The sequence below is a fragment of the Diorhabda carinulata genome, chromosome 5 (genome assembly GCF_026250575.1).
Source record: "Diorhabda carinulata isolate Delta chromosome 5, icDioCari1.1, whole genome shotgun sequence".
NCBI lineage: Eukaryota > Metazoa > Arthropoda > Insecta > Coleoptera > Chrysomelidae > Diorhabda > Diorhabda carinulata.
The window spans coordinates 23197508-23223459 of record NC_079464.1 but is presented as its reverse complement, the minus strand read 5'-3'; the positions used below and the strand labels follow the sequence as shown (position 1 = coordinate 23223459).

General features: G+C 31.8%; 1 protein-coding gene across 2 annotated transcripts in view; it reads right to left on the bottom strand.

Annotated features, from left to right (window-relative positions):
• Window positions 1-22374, bottom strand: part of LOC130893607 (cytokine-like nuclear factor N-PAC) — a 93291-nt gene extending 70917 nt beyond the window's left edge. Inside the window, exons 1-6 of one of the 2 annotated variants that reach the window (XM_057799839.1) lie at window positions 22238-22350; window positions 22125-22161; window positions 21941-22023; window positions 20395-20530; window positions 17889-18002; window positions 6473-6532 (exon numbers count right to left, since the gene is read on the bottom strand). In XM_057799839.1, the coding sequence (XP_057655822.1) occupies window positions 6473-6532; window positions 17889-18002; window positions 20395-20530; window positions 21941-22023; window positions 22125-22161; window positions 22238-22272 (465 nt within the window). In that variant the 5' untranslated portion in view covers window positions 22273-22350. Of the gene's footprint in view, window positions 1-6472; window positions 6533-17888; window positions 18003-20394; window positions 20531-21940; window positions 22024-22124; window positions 22162-22237 lie in introns of both variants that reach the window. The other variant, XM_057799840.1, reaches the window with a different exon arrangement.
• Between the last annotated feature and the right edge of the window lie 3578 nt (window positions 22375-25952).

The following is a 25952-nucleotide window of genomic DNA, read 5'->3' as shown; positions in this document are numbered from 1 at the left end:
TCTAGGAGTACATTTAACTTTTTTTCATCAGTAAATTGGAAATTTCTACCTGGTTTTTCAAAATTTTTTACATGTCCAGTTTCACGAAACTTTTTTTCAATTTTGCTAACTGTAGACTGCGAAACGTGATGACCAACGTTTTTATTATTAAAAAATTTCACAATTTTCGAGTTCTCGATTCATTACCACAACTAATCATAATTAAAATGTCTATTCTTTGAGTCTTGGACAAATGAACTATAATTAAATTTAATACGTGCACAAATATTATAATGACGTCTTTTAATAACTTTTAAATACCTAAATACGAGCAGCCTACTAGATACATATCAATTTTTCATTTAGATTTTTGACTAATATTTTAGTATCTTCAAAGATTTTTTCCTGATGTTTAGCAGAACAGATACGAAAATACCTGATTATTTCTAAAGTATATTTTAATAGACCAGACAATATTGCCGATATAAAAGTTAGGATAACGTTAGAAATTAACAAAATAATCCCTGAAGTCATACAAAATGTTATACGAGAATTCCAAAATCGCCTCGGTTATTGTCAAGAAATGAATGGTGGTCATTCTATCTAAATTTTACATAATAAAAATTAATTTTCTTAGTTATGATTGCACCAAATTTAAAACAACTTCATAGTAATGTAAGCCAAACACTCGTGAGATAAGAAAAGACCGTAGAAATATATTCTAACAAAAAATATTTTGGCTCTTATTCGCTTAAAATCTGGAAAAAGCACCATAAGAAGTGAACATTTTCAATGAGACAGTTAATAGGAGGATTGTGGATCGTTGAAATTAATATTGTGATTAACAGTAATAGGAACAATAATTAGTTATTCAGTAAGGTAAACAGATTTGAAAATGTGTGTGTGATTAAATGAATTTGAAAATAAATCTGTTGCGAACTTTCTTCAAAAAAATCGTTATACTTAGTAATGTTTTTAAACATGTCTAACAAAAAAACAGAAAAAGCTGAACTTTCACCTCAAGATGATTCAACCTCGAATGAAAAACACGATTATTCAATTAACATACTCTGAAGTGACAAAGCCTCATTTCTATGGCAGGAAGTTTCAATGAATAATGTTTTTTTCGAAATATTTTGTCAACATTGACACGTAAATATTATTACTAACTATATGATCATAACACAATCTGCAATTACTTTATATGGAAAAGTTTTCTTATCAATCGTTAAATTAATGGGATAGGTAAATAGATGTTACTGACGTGACTATCATCATCTATTCCACTTTCACCTTTTCTAAAAATTCTCTTGTTTTATTCTTCTTATGAAACCTTTTAGCTGTATGTATTTCTTTTCTACAAACTTTGTTCTTTTGATCGACAGAATCTACAAAAGAACTGTTAATAGACTCACAACAGTTTTCCTCTCTTTGCTTATCAGTACTGCCGTAAATATTGGCGATTGTTCTGATATCAACTTTTATCATTGTCTTTTATTTGGTGAGTTTTCCCTTCATAGCCAAGAGTTGGCCATTTCGTTGCCTTCACGACCCTCGTGTCCCGTTACCCAGTAACTTACTACGGTACCCAACGCGTTTAGAGCTTAGAGTTAACGTGCTGCTTAACTGCTCATTATGCTTATCGAGAGAGAGAGAGAGAGAGCTGTTGTTTCCGCCTTTAAATATGCACTCCCTTCCGATCTTCTCTATTAGTATAACTTTTAAGAAAATGTTGTTGAATTTATATCTTGTGACTGACACGTCGATAAATTGCCCCATTACAATTTCCGCTTCCAGTTCCCTAAAGCCCGCACTATGCGTGTGGCTTATGATCTAGCTTCACCTTGTAAGAAGATGTGTAAGAGTGATAGATTTTGCAGAGCTCTCATTACAGTCGAGGAAGTGGATATTATGGCTTCGTGACACACTAGCAAGCTAGTCTTTGTGTTCCTTACAGGTTTATGGTTCCCAGTTGCTGCGTCTCTACTCACCACACCACCGACTCAAATTATCTGTTAACAACCACAGCGGGTCATTTTGGGATTGAGTACTTACTGCACATACATATAAATAAATATTTATCTAAATTATAACAGTAACCATACAACCTTTTTCTATAAGCAATAATAATGATTAGATAGATTATAGTTTGCATTGTGAATAACTGACAACATGTGAAGAATTTTGGTTGTACAGAGGTAGTGAGAATTTACGTAATTTGAACATCTTTGCTGCAAAGTACTGATTTCTTCTTCTTTTACTCTTATCTAAACCTTCACTTTGACCATAAAACTCAATTCTCTGTATAAAAAATAAAATAATGCCAGAAACCTTTAAAATCCCTAACCATTTTATTTCAGGTTTCTACTAAAAAAAACCATTTCAATCTGCTAAAAAATCCTTCAAACTAAAGCATCCACTTGGTTTTTAGTAATTGAAGCACCGCCATTGCAAACAATTTTCCATAATAAATAATGGTTCACATTTATAAAAACGAAAAAGCTATAAATGATAAAAAAGACCTAAACAATTTAAGTAAAATTTACAGCTCTATTTTGTAAATTCTAATAAAACTACAAATAATTCAATTGACTACTGCTATATATTTGAAATTTAAGGCCCCAGTAAAAATTAATTTTTCTTATTAGAAGAAAGTTCTAGTTTGATTTTATTCTTATTTTAATATTCATGATGAAGGTGATCTAATGATTAATGTGATTAAAGTCGAAGCGCCAAATTTTATCTCTCTTCCAAAAATTATTAACAAAAAACTAATTTTAAAACAGGAGAGACATAAAATCAAGAAAATTTAGATGCATTAATGGCATGTTTTGATAAAACAAAGTCCGGAGTAATAGTGTCAACTATCATACTAATACAAGCCATTAGATTAAGTAATTTTTGCAGTTTGTCGAACGCTGCTTGACATTACCTATTTACAGGGTGTTTCAAAACTTATATCACTGCATTAAGCGAAAAAAATCGATTAAAAATCACCAAACAATCACATGTCAAGGTTTAGCCAATCAAAGCTTGTGGAACGTTTAAGTTCCTCCTTATCGAGCGGTCGAGCCATAAAAGTATTTAGCTGCTGCCGCATGTTTGAACTTTACGTTGTAGACACGTGATTGTTTGGTGATATTTAATCGATTTTTTTCGCTAAATGCAGTGATATAGCTCGCATACGAACGTTTTGAAACACCCGATATACCATGACTATGAATAAGAAAATAATGGATATGCTTAAGCACATTCAATATACTAATAAAAACATATTGACGCTAGTAAAAGATGGATTTTGTTGAAATTTGACAATAGATAGTTGAAATTTGGACCATGGTGTATACACTCATCGGGGAGTTACTGCTATGTCTAATAATTTCAAAAGAGATGAATACATACATGGGCGTTCTAATCCTAACATTAAAATGAAAGGTCATATTCGTATATAGTAGACTTGGAAAGCGAAGCAGTGTGAACTGGAGCATTGTCATGAAGCACTTCGGCAGCTTTTGCTACACCTTTTTCGACACAACTGCCTTAGTAACTGTCAGAGTAATATGCCGCGTTCACGCGTTCAGAGAGTTTCATCGCCCGTTACAATTGAATTGCATTTTCTTGGTCCTCAAGGTAAAGCTCTGCTTTTGCATTGTATTAAGAATTCGAGGCACCCACCTTGCACTAATACTTGTTTTATTTAAATATTTATTCTTCGAACAATTTCTTTTACCGATTTTATGTTTTTTGGAACACAGGAGCCCCCACACATAAGTCTTGGGACACAACTCACCGTAACCAAACTACAATCAGTTTTTTATTTGTTTTGGTGTTAATCCTTCTTTAGTCAAAAATTTTATAACTGAATTTGAGACATGTTTTTAAGTAACTTGACTGAGTGGTCATTCCAGCTGTAATAAAATGGATCGAAGCCGCAATTTGAAATTTGCTGAGCCCAAGAATTTATGAACCGCACTTCCTATGTATTTGTAATGCGATTTTTTATTATTTTTAATCATTTTTAATAACTTCATAATTTATTTTCACATCCATTCAGTTAATATTATACGACTGTTCTTAAGAGTAGAAAACTTTCATCGAAGCGGTAGAAAAAATTGCCAAATTTGATGAGCTATCGCAAGTTTATCTACAAGAAAACTGCCCAATTTAACACTTATAAGATTGATTGGATTCAGATCTCATTAGCCATACAATACTCGCACTCTATGTACTATTGAGGTCAAGGACTCATGAACCGCATTACGTAATTCAATAAATAAGCTCCATCCTATCAAGAGGAAAAGTTTCAAAATCGATGACGCTAAGTCAATTAAACAGGTGCAGGCTTTCCCAGCAATTTACAACAAAAGTGATAAAAATTACAAATTAAAAGACAGCCAAAAATCAGGCATAGTGTCATACTAGTTTTCTTTTGTGGTGGTGAAGTGGCAAAGTAATCTAGGTTTTGTAGTATAATACAAACACTTTTTTCTAACAAAAAATAGTTTGTAATCAATTATATATTTTCCACTTTGCTCAATGACCTTTTGCCATCTTTCTTTCAGCTTCATGATTCCGCGCTCATAAAATTTCTGGTTTCTATCAGCAAAAAACTGAACCAGGTGCGATTGGAAGTTTGGCCATTCTAAGAATTTTCCAAACTTCGAAGTAAAAGGTAATCAGATGTTGCCAGATCAGGGCTGTATGGGGAATGTGGCATAATTTCCCACTAAAGCTCCAATAGTTTCCCACGAGTTGCCAAAGATGTGTTTTGGCTTCGTATTATCATGGTGGAACACTAAACCTTTCCGAATGGACAATTCTGGCAGTTTTTCTTTGTTTGCTTCATATAATTGTTAACAGTAAACATCAGAATTGATCGTTTGGTTCTTTGGAAGCAGCTCAAAAATCACAACACCTTGTAATTCCACCAAACTAACAGCATGAGCTTTTTTTGTTGTTTTTCAGCTTTCGATGTGTTTGGGCTGGTTCATCGTGTTTGCTCCATGACCGATTCTTTTCAAAAAAGGATCGGTTTCATTTCGTTTAAGGTGCTTATCGCAAATATTGATTCTTTGTGTTGAATGAATTTCTTTCAATTCGTGATCAAACATGAAGCTTCTTAACTAGCCCAAGATATTTTAAATGTTTTTCCATTGTTGTGTGTCATACATGTAGCCTCTTCGCAGCCTCTCGGGCAATTATATGACATCCTCTCCAATTACGACTTTGATTTGGTCATTATCAACTTCAGTAGGCTGACCAGAACATTGCTAATCTTCAAGGAAAAAATCTCCAGAAAGGAATTTTTTATACCAATTCTGACACGTGCGCTTTGTTAAACAATCAGCACCATAAACTTCACATATTTCTTCGTGAGGCAGCAGCTTTCTTTCCATTACGGAAATAAAAAAGTAAAATATGTCGAAAACGTTCGTTTCTAAACTCCATTTAAAATTAATCTACAACTAATAGCTTTAATCACATCTTACTTGTTTCTAAAGTTACTTCAATGTGACTAGTATCACGTGAAATCGGCAAAGTACAGCACCAACATAAGTTATTCAAAAAATAAATCAACTCTCTCTATCAGTAAAAAGCGAAAGTACTTAGTTGCCAACCTTATATGTAAGACAATCATGTTTTTGTGATTCCCACATATATTTCTATGAGCTGTATGAACATAGTGAGGAACTATTCCTATTGCCAACAATCATCTCACTTTGTTTTTACTGTGAGATACATAAGCACATCAGTAAAAGAGACAGATGACGTCACGACCATGCGCGGAATGCGTTTGCTGATAACATAGAAGATAAAAGTTGGTTATGTTGTTTTTCAGTCATGTATGAACGCTATTAGTCCCTCAAAGTAAGATCTTATTATTGATTTTTATTTTCTATCATAGTATAATTTTCTGTAGGATAGAGTAATGAGCCACTCATTCTAAATACTTTACCTTCAGCTCTTTAGAAGATATAAGTTGGTTAATTAGGTGCAAATATAAGTGTACACCCGATATATTCTTTATTTCATACGAAAATACTCGAATTATAAGTTAAAAAAGATTTCAGCTGTCTACTAAAAGAAGTGATACGTCTATAGATTACGAAAGCTTCATCATTTTATTACTCTGTCAACTATAAAAATAGACTATAAGTTACCTCTTTTTTATTTCTGCAGCTTTGGAATCGTGATATCCTAAAATATTTAGTTTAAAACGATTCGTTTTTAGAAATTACTGCAAATGCCTTTTGCAAAAAATAAATTTTTATATGACTATATCAATTATAATCTTTTATGACAAAAATGATGAATTATTCAATTTTTAATATCAACTATATATTATCAGAAATATGCCGGATATGAAACAATAAAAATTTACAAAATGCTACTCAATAAAAAATAACTTAGTATCCCATAACACCAAAAGCTTTGTTAACGATTTTAGGTAGACATGCAAACTAACTGAATCTTCATATAAAAATTTATTTACCTCAGTCCCTGTTCCTTTTTTATTAAATATTGATTTTGATACTTTCAACGTATTTGGTGACTGAAACAGGAGAGTTTCCAATAAATAATTAACATGCGAAAAATTTAATATTACAAAAAATTGTTTTCTATAAATATTGGTAGAGTTATAACTGAGCTATTATCAAAAAATTGGTACTACATTTTATAAATAGTAATAATAAATATGTCACATATTCTATATAATGAGAAAATTTATATTTTATAAAAATATTTTGTGTTTTACGCATCAATATACTGTTCACTGCCAAATACAGTTGAACTGTCGGACCATCCAAACAATAAATTTCCAAAAAGAACGTGTGTTTGTTTCTACCATCATCTCTTTATTAGACTGAAATCGCTTTGTACCAAGCCATTTTTATTTTCAATATACTAGGATATATTGTGGTTAGTGTGGTTAGTAATGTCGAATAGTAATCTCCAGTTATTGTTCTACCCATATCCAAAAAATCAATCATGATTACTCCATGGCAATCCCAAAAAACTGAAGCAAGAACTTTTCCAGCAAATTTTTGGACAAGAAACTTCTTAGGTCTTGGAGAACCAGAGTGTCGCCATTCCATCGATTGTTGCTTTGTTTACGGATCGTAGAAATGTACCCAAGTCTCATATATAGTAAAAATTCGGTTTAAGAAGTCTACATCTACATTAAATCAAGCACAGATCGAACGCGATGCTTCTACCCTTGCACGCTTTTGGTCAACATTCAAAGATTTGGGGATCCATTGTGCAGCAATTTTTCTCATGTCCAAATTGACGTAAATTATATGATAACCTCGATCGTATGAAATATTCAGTGCTTCAGATATCCGTTTCAGCCCAATTCGACGGTCTCATAAAATCATGTCATGAACTGCATCGATATTTTCGGGGACTGACACAGAAACTGGCCGCCTTCCCGATCGATCATCATCTTCAATGGAAAATTTACTCCTTTTGAAGCTTGCAGTCCAATTTTTCACGGTCGCATACGAAGGACATTGATCACCAAGGGAATTAAGCGTAAATCTGCTTACCTCTTAATTCTTTTAAATACAGGTACTTGATGATACTCCAATTTTTCGATTTTCACAATTTCGGTGAACATCTTTTTTCTTTTGACTTATAGCGTAACTCTGGTTTACTTTTTTCCCGTCAAACTTTACACTGACACTTCTAATAAGTTATTATTCGTTGCTATGGTAACGCAATATTTTGTTTATGCATGGAACTGGTCTAGAATAACTAGATATCAATACATCCTCGTAGAAACAAAAAATTATTTAAGGGAGCTAGATCAGATGTATATGATAGATGAGGCAATAAATGCAGTTCGGCTAATTTTGCTTTGTCCTGATTGAAAAAAAAGGTTTAACAAACCTCTTGGCCGCAACCACCTCCATTTTTGCCATTCGAATGACAATGATGGAAATTAGTAGTAATGAGTACAGACCGTACTTCCAATCATTACAGCATGGTAATAGTGAAGAAGATTTTCTTGGGTAGAAAACAGCGTTATTTAGGAGAATTTGGAGCTCAGCTCTAATGTTGGCTAAACAAAATCTTTCATAAAAAGTTCCGAGACAACATTAAGGTAGTAATTATGTTAGCATGTAAAATGAATCATTATTAAGTCTAAATTTTGAATTTTCATTTCAATAACCAACTCCAATATTTACAGTTTTTGAAGGAAACCGTATTTTTCATAATTGTTATCAATGAGTCCATGTACATAAAAGCTATTAAAAAAACCACTATCCACATAGCTGTATGTGTTATGACTTCTGAAGAGAAAGTTGGTTATTTGTGACTGTCTATTCTTCAATTATAGAAATTACATAATTATTCAGTATTTTAAATAAATATCGTAAGCTAACTATCGTGTTGTGTTGACTATCACACTGATATTCTACATTTGTGAAATGATTGAAATCCAGCATAATTTTGATTTAATTTTTAGGTTATAGTATAAATAAAGAAGAGTAGGGTGACCCCGAGGAAGAAGACAGTTATTACTGGCTACCTAAACATATTATTAGTGTTAACGATTTTACTATTCGTATAATCTAAATGGAGAAATATTTTCAAATATTTGTTGTTTGTGCTCTGTTTGTAAAACAAAACATTCAGTGCCGTAGAATGGTATAGTGACTCAGCCAATAATTTCAAAAGATTTCAGCACAAGACGGCAAGTGGATTTGATAGATTTACAATCTTTTCCAAACGGGTAATTTAAATGGCTAATGCATTATCAAGATCGCACGACAAAATTCTTACACCCAAGACCACAAAAATTAAAAAGAGCTGCAGAAGTACATGTATCGTCCAAAGTTAGGAAAGTTAATTCAGAATTGTCAATATTTTGAGGCAAGTTGTTAATTTCGAACTTTCATTTAGTGGTACAGGCTTTCAAAAATGCTTATGCAAGCCAGCATAAAATATATGCAAAGAGACACAAAACACTTTATACTTCAAAGTGTCACCATAGTTTGTCATGCGCCAAAAAATTACTGAAACATTGTTCAATACTCTCTTCTTTTATTATCATCATCTGGTTGGAAACATACCAGGGAGCATCGATAATTACTCGCAGAATCTTCATATGATGAACGCGTTCGTATGAAATATTCAGTGCTTCAGATATCCGTTTTAGTCCAATTCGACGGTCTGATAAAACCATGTCATGAACTGCATCGATATTTTCGGGGACTGACACAGAAACTGGCCTTCCCGATCGGTCATCACCTTCAATGGAAAATTTTCCTCTTTTGAAGCTTGCAGTCCAATTTTTCACGGTCGCATACGAAGGACATTGATCACCAAGGGTATTAAGAATATCTTCGTAAATATGCTTACCCCTTAAACCTTTTAAATGCAGGTACTTGATGATTGCTCGATACTCCAATTTTTCGATTTTCACAATTTCGGTGGGCATCTTTTTTCTTGTAATTTTTTGCGTAACTGGTCTGGAACTGGTCTAGGCTAACTAGATATCAATACATCCTCGTATATATACTGACAACTATTTTTCAAACTTGACTGTTGATTAGGGCAGATCGGATTGGAGATGTCAGCTAATGGATGTAGCAGCTATGAAAAAAAACAGGGGATGGAATAACAACTCGGTTGTTTCGTTGTTGTCAAATTGTTTAACAGCTAGTCCCACAAACCACGCAACTAGGTATTCAGCTTTAGAAAAAAAGAAAATTCAAGTGATTCAACCACAAGTGGTAAGGTCCGATCGCATAGATCAAAACGTGTCAACTTATAGGTCTTCTATAAGGTCTTAAAAATGGTGATGACCGATATTTTTATGGAGAATCGATGTTTCATTACAAAATGCATGGCTTTTACATCGGAGATGTGTATAAGCATCGCACAATCAGCCATTCGGTGTCTTAGAATTCAAAAGAAGTGTCGCAAGAGAGCTAATGGTGAATGAAGCAACCCCAAGGATAAGAATTGGGATCGTTTCATCAGATGTAGCTAGTCGGATTCCAGGAGGAACCAGATATGAGGGTATAGGACATTTTTTAACACATCAAAACAAAATGACGCACTGTGCATTTTGTCACTCTCATACAGAAATGAAGTGTGAAAAATGTTTAGTAGCTTTGCAAAATGTTTTGTAAGTATTCATTCTAATTTTAATTAGCTGTTACATCGTATATTTAATTGTTTAATAATTGCATTTGTAATATTAATATTTCTACAAATGAAAATTTAATTATACTGTAATAGTTTATAAGAATAATACATAAACCAGTTAATATACAACAACTTTAATAAAATGAATTATTATTTAACCTGAACGCTGCATTAATTATCATGATTTTCCAAATGCCCATTGGTGCGTTTTAGCACTAGATCATAACTCCAAAATTAAAAGATAATTTTCGAAACTGCAATTATTTTTATACACATACTTGTTTAAAAAAAAATCAAACAAAAAATTTGTGGGTATAAATGGGTTTTAGTCAGCTTCCTAGTCAAAAAGGCGTCGGCAATTCAAGTTAAGGTTAGTGGCTCAATTACTTTCTCATTCTTTCCTACCAATACAAGCTTCATCGCGAAATTTTACTTTTATTGTGATATCAAATTAAACTAAAAATGAGTTTACAAGAACTTAAAAACCAAAGACGAGCTTTTAAAGGTGCTATTACTCGACATCGAACTGATGTCGAATTTAGGAACGGCGACAACACCTTCTTGTTAAAATCGTGAATTTTAGATCTTAACGGAATTTTTAAAACTTATAAGTCGGTACAAACTGACATTGAGGTTAATGACAACACCTACACAAAAACAAGAGGAAATCATTGCTTTGGAAGAAGAAGCAAATAAAGAAAGACAACAGGTTGAAAATAAATACTACACAATCGTTTTAAACGTAAAATCGATTCTCTCTCGAACTAATTCTAATGTCACAGGAACTTCCTCTAATCAAAATTCAACCGTCATAAATATACGGTACTGATCCAGAAAGCAGCACATTCTTAAAACGTTTACCTCTACCAACCTTCCCTGGTAATTATAACGATTGTTTCTCTTGATTGATTGATTCTTTAGTATACGATGATACAAATCACTCGCAAATATGCAAATTTCGTTATCTTCGCGGCCGTTTAAAGGACGAATTTCTTAAATTCAAAACCCTACTGATCGTGAACCATTCACAAAATGTTCAAATAAAAACACAAATTCTCATATAATACCACAAAAATACTCCTATTTCGGCGGGCTATGAGAAAAAGCGGTCAGAAGTGTTAAACATCATCTTCGCCATGTAGTTGTAAACGCTTCACTAACATACGAAGAGTTTTATACATTACTACTAACATGCATTGAAACTTGTCTTAATTCTAACCAATTTCTCCCTTATCCCAGGATCCCAATGATCTGAAGCCACTAACCCCAGGTCACTTTGTAATCGGAGCACTGTTAATCAACCGTGAAAAGTAATTTTCGCGATATACCTTGTCCAAGATTATCTCTCTGGCAACAGATTCAGCAACATTTTTTGGGCGAGATGGAACAAGGAATATTTTTACCAGTTACAAACTAGAGCTAAAAGGCATCAAATTCAACAACCCATCTTAATCGTCGGCACGATGGCCATTTTAGAGAAGAAAATCTACCACCTTTAAAATAGAAATTGGGACGTATTGTGGCCACTCATCCAGGTAGTGACGGTGTAGTAAGTGCAGTACAATCAATGATGTTTTTAAACGAGCTGTCAAAAAAGTGTGTTATACTTACCACCAGTGATAATTAAACAAAGAGCACAACATTTATGTTACAAGTTTGAACAATTTCAATCCAATTTAATAACTATATCACAATTTGCATTAAAACCTATGGATTTTGTTAAGGATTCATCTTGGAATTCATTTATGAATTTTGTTTATCACATATTTTAATTTTTGTTTGTTTGTATTAGATAATACATTTGCTTATTCTATTGTTCAATTGAAGTATATAAACTTCAAGGGGGCGGCATGTACAAAATTTTTGTAATATATAATAATATATAATAAGTGGCATTTTCCACTCTTAGATTTAGGAGGGTAGTCGTAAGACGAGAGAATGTAACTAGTCTTAGTTTGATCATAGGAAATTTACATCAATAAACAAATTATAAACTAAATACAGTCCTTTTCATTTTAACAAATCGGTTCTTCAAATACAAGCAACAAAAAGTTAAGGAAAAAACACAAATATTTACGTGTTGATGACACAGTGGAATTAGTTAGTATTACGCTTGCAGTTTCAAACAGTACATAAATTTGTGACCAAAAATTCAAATTTTAAAAAAAAAGACTTCAAAGGAAAGTAAATGTGTTTTTCTTTAGAAGACAGTAGACAAAATTCTTGTCACGGTTCGAGATGATAAGGATTATCCTGAACTAAATCAAAGCACTATGAAAACTTTAAAAAATAAGTTTCCGCTGGAGAAAGCATTCCAGAAAGTCTTTTTTAATAGAAACGACATTTTAGTATGAGAAGAAATTGCCTGAGGAAAAAAAATGAGAAACCGTGAAGAAATATATTTTATTCAGATGAAACATGGATGAATGAGATCATACACCAAAGAAATTTTAACAAGAAGAAACTGTTACAATTTGTGGACAGGCTTTTCCAAATAATTTATCAAATGGTTTAATCCACCAAGAGGAAAAGGCACATCGGCAGTTCAAACGGTTTTGTTAATGGTGGTTTATTGACTCTTGAATCTACTCATTCTGATAACTACCAAGAGGACATGAAGGCTTATATTTCTAAAGAATAGATCTTCTTCCTCAGAACTGTATAATAGTAATGGATAACGCAAATTATCATTCGAGACTTTTAGTCAAATTGTCCACAACCAAGTGGTTAAAGAAACATTAACAGAATTCTTTTAAATGAGTGATGTTAAACAGTTGCTTTTGGAGGCTATAAATGATGTGAAGCCTGAAAAGTCGGAAAAGACTGTTAATCATACGATTAAAGAAAAAGAGAAAATATTACTGATAAAATGATCCACTTATACTAATGAGTTTTATATTAAAATTATTCTTTGTGAAAGTAAGGTTATTTAAAAATCAATGTTCAAACCCTTATACCTATATAACCAGTGTGACACAATGTTCTTTATACTTTGTCGAGAAAAAATGAAACATTTCAGAAAAATTTGTACTTTTTTACTTTCAGCTGCTTGCAAGATTAATTAGGTGAAAATATTCCATTTTGGTTGAGGCTGCACTGTCTCAGCAATTATTAAAGATATAGGTTTTTGCGACCCTGTATTACATTTTAGTAAAATTTTTAAAGCCACAAACAGAAATATTCCAACTACTTTTGTTCCTCAAATACAAGGTGAAAGGTGAAAACAGAAATTATTATTTCTCGGGTCCTGTATAAGATCGAAAAAAATTGAAACTGCTTGTAATAGATATTTTTATATAAAAGTCAGTGGCATATTTAAATCCTTTTTTTAGAGCACTTGTTTTAAGATTCCGCACAAACTTGGTATTTTTTAAATAAAATTTTTTCTGAATACTTCAATAAATTTCAGCTTCAAAAATAAAGAAAAACCATATTTGTTTGTTTATTTAATAGTAGGCCAATTCTTTCACCCATGCATAAAAAAATGTTTTGTTTATTGCACACATGGAAATTAAGTCAATACAAATCAATAAAGATGGCTGACAATGAACAGGGAATTTCAAAATTTTTAAAAGTATGATATTATAAAATGTTCAAACCTTTCTAATGAAAATGTCAAAGCTGCTCTGCAATTATATTTAAACAGGTGAAGAATCGGCTTATTTTATTTTGTTACAAAATTCAAAAAATGAAAAACACCTTATCAAGTTTCCAGAAAAACGTCGGCCATCTCGAGCTACTGTATTCCGGTTAAAATCTTTTATATTATTACTGTTAATCAAAACTTAGGCAACCTCAAGTTGAAAGAAATGAAGCGAAATAAATGTTCTAACGGGTGTGGAAGTAAAACCCAAATTTCCTGTAGAAAAATAGAGGGAACCGTATAATGTAAATATTGTTGAAGAATTGCATCCTGACGATCCATTTAAACGATTGGAATTTTCAAATTGGTTTTTAACCAAAACTAATAAAGATCCGAATTTTGCAAAAAAGGTAGTATGGTCTAATGAATCCCTTTCAACGTACAGCGGCATATTTAATAGGCAAAATACAAGACATTGGTATCAAGAAAACCAACATATTAGTTTGGAACGACAGCAACAAGGTCGATTTGGTTTTAGTGTTTCATGTTTTGTATTGGGCACTAAAATTGTATATACAATTTTTGAGGGTGGCTTAACTGCCCAATGATAACTAAATATACAGGTTTATTCGAAATGATGGACCCATTTTTAAAAACTCTTATTTATTAAAGTACAAATGCTACATGAATAATTTTTATACCAATAAAAAGAGGAGGGTTTCAAAGTTAATGTATTACAAGTGTACGCAGACGGTAATGGTTCCAGAAGCGGGCGCTAGAGTTCTCGCAGCAATAGGCCGCCATTCTCTGTCACTGCCAGTTGTGACTGAGATGGCGACTGTGAAGCCCAAGGTGTGTTAGGTTAGGTGAGTTCGCAAGAAATGAGTCGCAAATTGTAGTGCAGCGGTCATTTCGTGCTGAATTTGGTATTAAACCACCAACTAGAAAAAGCATTACTCGTTGGTTGAATCAATTTAAATAGACTGGAAGTGTGTGTAAAGGAAAAAACACCAACCGCGTGTGTCAAAAGATGATGTCAGACGGATAGAAGACAGTTTTGTTCGCAGCCCAAGTAAGTCTACCAATAGACCAGTAGACCTAATAGACCTACAATCAACTGTATGGAAAGTTCTGAGACGGCGTTTGCTGTAATGTGCTAGAAATGATAGAGGATGACACACACAGATGACGCGTAGATGTTTGCCGTGCAGCAGCTGGTGCCCACATTGAATACTAGTAATACACTTAAAAAAACTTTGAATATTCCTCTTTTTATTCGTATAAAAATTATACATGTAGCATTTGTACTTTAATAAATACGCATTTTTAAAAATGGGCCCATCATTTAGAATAACCTTGTATTACAAACTAATATGCCAGAGTTGCTGGAGGACATACTTTTGGCACAGCGACATCATATATATTTCCAGGCAGATGGAGCGCCCGCTCATAATTCAAGGGTATTTAGAGAATATTTCAGTGCTCATTTTGGTAGAAGCTGGATTGGCACACAAGGGCCAATCAGATGGCCCCCGAGGTTACCGGACTTCAGTATTATAGACTTCTTTGTATAGTCATACTTGAAAAATAAGATTTACGCAAATCGGCATAATAATATACATCAGCACTGTACAACTCATAGCCCGAGGGCCATATTTTCTTCACCAAACACTTTGGAGGCAAAGAAAGTTGATACATGAAAAGTCAATTTATGTAAATTAAAAAAAATATTTATACTAAACAGAAAACTTTGAAATAATCATAATATATTAATGAGAACATTGTGGCCTTAATTGTTTAGCAACAATATCTTTTATGTTCCCATCAATATTTGTTGTGGAAAGTCTAATTATATCTTCAAGAGTGGAATCTTCCAAACTATTTCTATATTTTGATCTTATATATTTCACACGCTCGCAAATATATGCACTTCTAAACATTGAAACAATTTGAGGTCCAAAATCTCTCAAATTTGGATATTTCTCTTTATCTAAAAATTTGAATATTTCTATGTCAATTACTCCACGAGATGTAAAAATGGGTCAACCTGCAGGTCGCATAATTCTATTTGATAATTGAGATCAAAGGAGTTTATATTAATATTAATTGGATCACAAAACAAATCAATAGACAGTTTAAGATCATCAAATTGAGAAAATATTTCGTTGAAATCTTTACTTAGCATATCCAATTTTAGTAGAAATACTTGAAAATTCGCTTCTACATTACATTCTTTCCTCTCTTCATAGATCTCTTTGCAAGATTCAAAATGAAATAAATTATTTTGCTCTAAATTAAACCTTAACAATTCGAATTTATTTTTAAATTCAGTAACAGATTTATAAAGGCAACACAAATTTTGATCTTATCCTTGCAAGGATTTATTCAAAACATTTAAATAATTTGTAATATCCGTTAGGAAAGCAAGTGATTAAAAAAAATTTATCAACCAAATTTGATGTTAAAAAGATGAACTTCTTTTCGAAGTTTAAAGAATCTCCTCAAGCACTTTTCAGCATTTAACCAATGAATGTTACTATGTAAAAACATATCCCCATACTCAGTTTCTAATTCATCCAAAAATGTTTTAAATTTTAGGTTTCGATTTCCACAGCAAAATAAATTAGTAATTTTGGAAACTTTGTCCATTACATCTTTAGTTCTATGTATAAAGCACATAATGTCTCCTGATGGATAATTCAGTGTAACATACGACATGTTATTCCTTCTTTTTGCAAAAGTCCAATATTTTTGCCCGTCATAGATCAGGTATTGTAACCGTAGGTTACAAAGGCCTTTATGATTTTTAATGCCTTAAGGCGAATTGAAACTGTATGTGGACAACAGTTTGAACAATTTTATTAGATTTATATGTTTTTTTTTCGGTTTTTGTAATTCATTTTCTAGTTTGATTCATTCTTGTAATTATAGTTTTCAATATTGAATCTGTACCTATATATTTTTTTGGTTTTAAGCATTTTTAAGTTTATGTTAAAGAGTGATATTTTGAGTTTATGTTTAAAATATAATTAAATAAAAAGGTTTTAAACACCTAGCGTTTTAAGAAAGTTATAATTAAATGCATGTGTGAAAGGATTCATGGTCTACTATTAAATAAACAAATATATATTTGGATTTTTCTGATTTTTGAAGCTGAAATTTATTGAAGATTAGGTTGTATCCAGAAAAAATTGTGCCCAATCTTAAAAACAGTGCTGAAAAAAAAGTTTTAAATACGCCACTGACTTTTATGTAAAAATATCTATTACAAGCAGTTTTCATTTTTTTCAATTTTATACAGGACCCGAGAAATAATGACATCTCCAAAAATGAACATTTTTGTTTTCGCCTTATATTTGAGGAACAAAAGTAGTTGAAATATTTCTGTTGGCGGCTTTAAAAATTTTACAAAAAAGTTATATAGGGTCGCGAAAACCGCATGTCTGTATCTTTAATAATAGCTGAGATACAGAGCAATCTCATTCAAAATGGTATATATATTCATTATATTTGTGCAATCTCATTCAAAATGGGATATATATTCATTATATTTATACAAACGGTATTTGATAGGAAAATACTCGAGGTATAACTTAGAAAAATATTTTAACTGTGCAACCTCAATACAAAAAATCCAAAGGGAACAAGTAAATATTCATTATATCAAATGTTGAACTGAGGTTCGTTATGTTAAGGTTACATTGGTCTAAAATTTGTAACAAAGAGGTGAGCAAATCAAACAACAATAATTGTTTTATGAACAAAAGCCTGTCGAACCCAATCGCGACATAAATCACATACTATGATGTTAAGAGTCATACATTGATGGAAACTTTATATAAAGGTTTTGGGATGACAAAATTCATTAATTAGAGGTGCTTATACTTTTTCTTGATAGTTAAAAAGTCATTATAAAGAGGTTGTTCTTCAACAAATTTTCGCAATGTGATGGTATATTTTACATTAACTCTTGTTGACAATTCAGGGAGATTATGAAGAATTTGTTAAATCGAGGAAGTCGTTTTAATGAAGTACGTTATATTAAGGTTGCACTGTATCTACTAAGTTACGCCTATGGATTACGAATGCTTCATTATTTTATTACTCTCTGATTCATAAAATATACTGTAATGAAAAACTGACTGTCATTATTCACATATATTACCTTCTTTGTCGATTTCTTTGGTGATATCAGCTTGTTGAATTTTTTATCGGGATCATTTTTCTCTTTTGATGGTGTCCTGGTAACAGGTAAAGGCAATTCATAATTAGGATCCTCCTAAAAAATTAAAAGTAGGATATAATCAGCATTCTTCATTTTGGACAGGTTATGAACAAAATTTTTTACTATGAATATGACACATTCAATAATTTGGTAAAAATATGTTCTCCCCTTCATACTTAACATAAAAACATAAATACATCAAATTCGGACGACAGGAATAAGAAATTGAAAACAAAAATTGAGAAATCTAACAAAAAATATTTTTAAAATGTTCAACGTTGAAGATTAATAACTATGAGATTTCTGAATTATTTTATGACTGTATTTATTTTGGAAGTAAAATGAATTCTGCAAAAAATAGATCTAAGGAAATGTTTCCATATGACTAGTAATAGTGATAAACTATAATGATACAAACAATAATTTCATTACTTGTATTTCAACTGAAATAGGAATTTTATCAGATTACAAATAACAAATTTATCCATTTAGCATGTTGTTTATCATTAAAATTTGGGAAGTTGAAGATCAATACAGAAGTGGAGAACCTATGTATCAGTGAGCAATGCAACATCTCATATTAATTGCAATTAATAAGTACTGGTCAGTTAACTTATTTATAAAATATATGAACAAAGCTTGTTCTAAAAGGCTTGCAACAAATTTTTATTTTAAAAATATGTGTATTGTATTTAGTACAAAAGTCACCAACAGTTCCAAATTAATCATACTATGAAATATATGTTGCAGAAAAAATATCAATTATATTCAAAACCAAGATAAACATTTTGTTTGCAGTAATACAAAAAAAAATTATTTGGATACTGCTGGAGATCTATGAGGCCACTTGGTTGCAATATGTGTAGAAATAATTCTATCATTAAAATAATTTTTAATCTCAAGCATGTGAGCAGGACAATTAAAGTGCTGACACAATAGAATTCCAAAAAAATATCATGTTTGCTTTTTTGATTTTGAATTTTGAACCATAATTTTACACAAATATATCAGTTTCATATTGTTATTGGGAAATGATTGTTGAATTTGTGTCTTTGAAGCAACAGTAACCTTTTTTATCTTTTGTAAATATTTCTTAAAATTACATTATATTAACTGTGTGAAGAGAGCGAAATAATTTTCACACATTTCAACTACACTCTGGTAAAGTTTATTATAATTTATTGCCAATATTTTACATTGATATTAATATATCTACAATTGAAAAACAAAATATTAGAAAAATATAAGTAGAAAAATATAAGTTGATGTTATAATATTCAAATTATAACAAAATATATTAATTTGCTTCATAAGCTGGCGGGCTAGTATATGCATGCGATATAGTAACCCCAACAGATACATTTAAAAAAATGGAAGAGAAATTAGACATATGTGGATAAAGTCAAAGAAGACCTGAGATTGGAAGTAAATATCAAGAAATGCAAAAGGACGGTAATAAATAAAAAAAACATGGGGGAAATTTAATAATGGAATGAAAATGAATAGTTTGAATATCTGGGAGTCATTTTCACAGAAGATGGAAAAATAGATGTAGAGATCACGAACATAGTAAGAAAAGCAAATCACTATGCTCACAAAAGTATAAGATAACTGTACTTACGTTAATATATGAAAGTAAAACTTGGTTAAAGAACAAAAAGATATTGAGTGGAATAGTAGTACCAGAGATGAAGTAACAGAAGAACATCGCAGGGAAAACGATGATGGATAGGATAAGAAATGAGCTAAGGAACCAATAGAAAACAACATAGTTGAAAGATGTTTAAACTGGTACGAGCACATAAAGAGAGAAACATCACAAAGCCTAATAAGAAAAGTGACAGAAGCAAAAAAATATAAGAAAAGAAGACCCAGAAATGATCTTGACGGCAACAAGTAGCACAGGAAGGGGGAAGACAAGGGAAAACAATACAGCAGATGAATGAAGTAGCAAAGGTTTGGAAAGAGAGGAAATAATGGATGAAAACTAAAATCCCAATACTTTGACGCTCGAAGGGACATAAAGATTTCTACAATAGAAGAAGCTGATAAATTACCTAAAAGTTATATGGATAACAGTAATGTTGACCAAATGGAACAAATTAACAAATAACATAAATCAAAATTAGTATATTGCGTTTTTCAATTAATTGAAAACATAAAGATAAACAAGAAAATGGGAAAACTAAATATTTCATTCAAAATTACAAGAAAACCAAAAGATATGTTCATGAAGTTAATGCTGTTCACGCCTCCAGGTTAATTTCATAAAAAATTGATTATTTACTGATCTTACTTTCTACTTTTTGCTGATAATTTAAGGCTTAATTTTCTTATAAAGATGCATGTATTTGATCGGAAGGTATAAAAAATTAATTGCTTTTCAATGACCAATGACTCATAACTTATTAAAAAAAAAGAAATGATAGATGTTGTAGGTACTTACTAATAATTTGGCTCTGAATTCTTCAATTTCATTTATCGCCTTCTTGAATGGAGCCGTATTACTTGCTTTGTTAGAAGAAATGTTTTTTTCTTTGAATTCAGCATATGGTTTAATGTTTGTATTTTCTATCCAAGCACTATAGAAAAAAAGCATTATTCAATATATTTAGACAATTTTTACTTAATGGTCAAAAATTGTATACTAAACTCTGCAGTATACCCATTATATATAGTGCAATTAGATTAATTTAACACATTTACTGCCAAGGCATTTTTCCCTTTTTATTTAATTGCATTAATTCATTAATACTAATTTAGTTATCACTGAAAGGTATAGAAAATGAGTTTTATTTCTTAGTTGAACTATTAAAAAAAAGATCTCTGTGGAGGGGGGAGTAAATTATGAGTTATGTCATATTTGGCAGTCAATGTGTTAATCTAAAATACCAAAACAGTGATCTTTCTTACAATGAAGAAAAACAAATACACATATCATAATTTCGATACTTGATAAATCTTTTGATAACATGTGACATCTTGCCTACAGGAACAATCAACCATTCTCATCCAATAATATTTGCCAATCAGATACAGTGAAATATCACAATATTGCTATCAATTGAAATCTAGAGTACAATAAAAGTGAACTTGACCTATTCATATAAATAAGTTTTACTGCAGACATACCCACATATGCTTCAACAATTGTTATTCAAACAGAAGATATAAATGGCATTCAACAACTAGCCAAATCACCACATCAAACTGAAAGATGATATGTGGTAACTTATCATAAACACAAATTCAAATAATTAAGTTACTAAACATATCCAAATAATACAACCGGCAACTAAAGCCACAATGACGCATCTGAAACAAAACTGTAGATAAAGATCTCAATATTTTCTTCTGTGATTGCATCTACCCCTTATAGATGAACACTTTAACCTTTCCCTCATTAACTAATGTTCAAAAAGAATTTTTCCAACTAACAATTGTCTCAAACTACCAGCTTAAATAAAATTTAGTTATTTGTTTTTAGATTAGATTATAATTTTCATATTTAATATTTAAAGAAAATTATGTTTTAGTTTACCATATCAATAAATTGTGCATAGCCAGAACAAGTGAAGTGAAACAATTATTCAACATAGTTTAAAATATATTGAAATCATTAGAAATACAATGGGTAGCAGGTTAATATACTAAACTTGTACTAAATCAAATTACTATGAAAAATAGTTGAATAAACTTTACTTACCCAATTGTTTTTACATTAAAAAAATCATAAAGTGTATGACAATATATTTTTTAATATAGTATTTATCTACAACTACAAGGAGTTTTGAATAATAGTTTTTGGAATGTGTAACTCAAATTTAAGATATCAATGGCAAAATGAAATTAATTTTACATTGTTTTTAAAATCCCTTAACTTTTCTACAACTTAACCTAAGTTTTCACTATTCAATTTGTTTTTATAAATTAGCATTAGAATAAAAGAATAAGAATTATTTATGGATAAAAAGATTTATAGATATACTCACTAGTTTTTGGTACCAAAAAAATAGACCCATTGCATTTCTTTTCTTCCTGTTTTGGTAGGTGTATTTGGGCCGGGTTCTACAATCTAAAATCAAAATAAACATGTAGGTTAAGTTTACGGTGAAGCGCGCAACAAACACACACAAGCTAACGGTTGGATTGAATAAGCGGCGGTAGAATACTTACACGAGCTGGCCAAGGCGAAAATGTCTTCATTTTTGCCCTAAAAAAACAAAAAAAATATCAAATTTACTGTGAAACTCTATATCATTCTTTATAATAATTATTTAAATTCTTACCATACTAAATCACCAATTTTTAGATCAAAATCCATGTTTAGTGCTCACTCAACTAAGTCTTTCCTCAAACTGAAGTTTTGTTTCCACACTTTCGTATTCGCGGCGGATGATGCCTTTCATCACTTGCGCACGCATATAATTTTCAATAGCTACGTTCTGTATTTGAACTCGGACTATAACAGAGGCTATCTCTTTTTATCAATATTAGTTCGGAACTGTCACTTCGAACAGATAGATAGTGATATATTCGTGTGTGCTTATATTAAAGCGGCTTATAAAGTGACAGTGGACTAACCGCTTCATGACTAATATTTTTATTTTGTTTAATTAATCGTACATACAGAAACGCCATGTTAACATCGGTACCTTAGAAAAGGAAAGACTTCTTTCCTTGTTTAAGATCGGTGCATAGAAAATCAACACAGGCGTACTTTCCAGTCCATACCTTGCAAGGCAAACGATTCTACATTCTGGAGCGGAAATAGAAACGCGTAGTAGAACTGAAATGAATCGAAATATGGTACTCCGATGAAAAGTTTTGCTGCTGTAATTATATCCTACAAAGATTTTGTTAGCAGAGAGAGATATTCTCTATGTTTAAAGAATAACTTGCGGTTCATTTGGTGCCTTCCACTAAGCACTCACTGCAATCACGTTCACGACCACGATCTTTCCTGTTCCATTTAGTCCAGAGTGTTGAAAAATCGTAAATGGAATGACTTAATAGGCGTTTTGAGCGTTGAAATAAATATTAATAAAGGACATGTTATAATTTGTAAGTTATTGAAATTTTGTAATGGAATGCTTAACTGATTTACATTAAAGTAAAATCAAAATATTTTCTGTAGCGATAGTAAAATATCTAGTGTTGTGTCACAAGAATGCTTAAAAAGTACTTATAATATCCCATACCGCATCTAATAATGAGATAGAATCTGCGTTGCTTGAATTTTGAAAATTCCGCTAATTCTTTCAACGCTCACTTCGACTCACCTCTTTACAAACGTCGTCGTAAACGTTAGTCATGACGTCATGAGGAACTTTAATATTTCAATCTTAATAATAGACCAAAACTTCAATACAATTAATAACTAAAATTGGGTAGCAGAATTAGAGTTCTCAGAAGTGCATAATGAAATAATTACAAATAAATTTAACACACAAAACAAAAAAATGCGGAGGTATGGAAAGAATTGACCACAAAATTACATAGTCTGGGCCAAGGTGAAAGATCTGTAGAAGAATGGAAAAAAAATTGCAGACTGGAAGTCTAAAACTGAAGCCAAATCGGATAATATGTATAAATATAATCATGATACCGGTGGAAGTCCTGCTATTAATATAACGCTCTCCATCCTATAGAAAAAACTTTAAAACTTAATAGGACTTATAGCAGCTCATTGTGATAAAAGTGTTACTGATAAAGGTACATAAAATACATAAAATACTAATTAAAAAAATCATATCACACGTTTTACTGGTCTGAAAACGAAGATAAGTGAACTTACAGAGAAAGAAAAACCTCGAGTGTAGGCCCAACTGGTTTCCAAAATGAATGTGAATGAAGTTTGTTTAAATATAAATAATTAATTATAAGATTCAATGACTCCATTGTTTTTATTTTAATTTCAGCCACTGAAGATTTGTACACAGGACAGTTATTTATTATCTCTTCAAATCATGAAATTGATCAAAAGAAGCAGATCAGATCGTTGAAAAAATAATTTTTGACTACAGTGCCATCACTGTAGTCAAAAATTATGATGGCCATTCTGTTCTGAAAAAAATTACTGAGAAACTATGTCAACGAAGTTTTTCTTCAAACCTGGAAAAACTAACTAGTTTATTATAAGTATCCAATTATAGGGATGATCCAGAAAGAAAGCGACAACCTTCATAAGACCAAAAAAATTCGTCGGAGCCAAGTCAAGACAATACTCATTGTTGTCTTTGATTGTAAACGAATATCTTTGGGATGCACGAGATCTTGGCAGGGCGACGCGACGCGAGCGCCATCTATTGAGCAGTCATGTCAAGGTGTTGGCCATGTTGTTGATGCATTTCGAGGAAAATGGACATACCGGACCATTGCTAATAATTAATGTTTGATGAAGTTTGACTTTTTTGAAGGGACATAGTGAGACATTGACTCATCATGACCATGAACGCTATCAAAGTTCAGGAGTGTGGTTGAAGGAAGATAAGGACCGATGTGACCGAATTAGATAGACTAGAGTACCTAGTTTTCCGCACGAACTTCACGACCAAAGAAGCTATGAAGAATTGCAAGAGCTTAGAAGCTCACAATTTCCTCACCTCAAACCTTGTATTTCCTCCTCGTGTGAAAGTGCTGCCAGGGGAACTTATTGGTTTTATTCCACCTGTGGTGCATGCGGCACCGTAATGTTCTTATTTCCTCTTGTTCGTCTGGAATCAGGATTTCACATTTTGTCTTAATGTCCGAATAACTTTTTTTCTCACTTTCATTGCTTTCAATTCCCCTAAATCATTTTATGTGTGTCCCTATCTTTCCAATCGATGAAACAATTTACAACTGAAGTTTATGTCTTGCGTCACCAGGAGTAATTGAGATTTTTTTCAGATATTTACATATCAAATTAATAAATTCAAAGTCTCAGATCATCTTTGACATTTCGATATTTCCAGTGTTTTAAGGAGTCTAGTCCAGACTCATTATTTCCTGTGCGAAAAATCCAAATTCATGTTTAACGTTTTCATTAGGAATATGGTTTGATGATGCGTATAGACATCAATCTAGACTTTTGAAAAAACTACATTTGGCGTAATGTTAAAAAGCAGTTAATATATATGAGCGGTGAAGAGTTTTCACGCGCCCCACGATTCATTTTTTAGTTTGACAAGGTATTTATCTGTCCTATGAATACACTTCACTACAGCGCAGTCCACCATTTTTTAGTGATTCTTTCAAGTAATTGAAAGACAAAGGTATGGTGCTATGATCACCCTGGTTTGTTTACGAAAAATGCATCAACAATATGGCCGATACCCAGTTGTATCTGGCCGCTAGATGGTGCTCGCGTCACATGGGGCAAAAAATGCAGCCCACATGTCTCGTGAACCACAAGAATCCTCTATTTCACGCGGTTACTACAGAATATTACCCTGAAGTATTGAAAAGATTGTATGATGCAATCAGAAGAAAACGGCTACAGCAGTGCGCTGATTGGCTACTTTACCACAATGTGTAGCTCATTCATCCTCCATAAAGTACATACGCAGCTCTCTGCTTCATAAATTAGAAGTGCCGTCAACCGACACCTGTTGGATGACAAAGAAACAGTCGAAATTGATGTGATGTATGCGATAAAAGAAAATTGCTTTTCTGTATTGTTTCTTTGGAGGATGTCACTCATCAAATAATAAAGAATAACACCAATTCGGGGATATGAAGGTAAGTTTGAAACTTATACGAAACATGTTTATCTTATAATTTTCCTATTGCCCAATTTCATCAAAAAGTAGACAAGATATAAAAAGTAACTTTGATTTCTCAATTTTTAAATACTGAAATATTTTAACCAATCTCTCACTACATGTTGAAAAGATAACAGAATTAGCTTTTCATCACCTTTATACTGTTCCAGATAGTCCGTGTCCAATGGTCTGCTATCCCAAATATAAATTGTATATCTGTATATAATTAGATCTTCTCTTCTACTCGAACACAATTTTT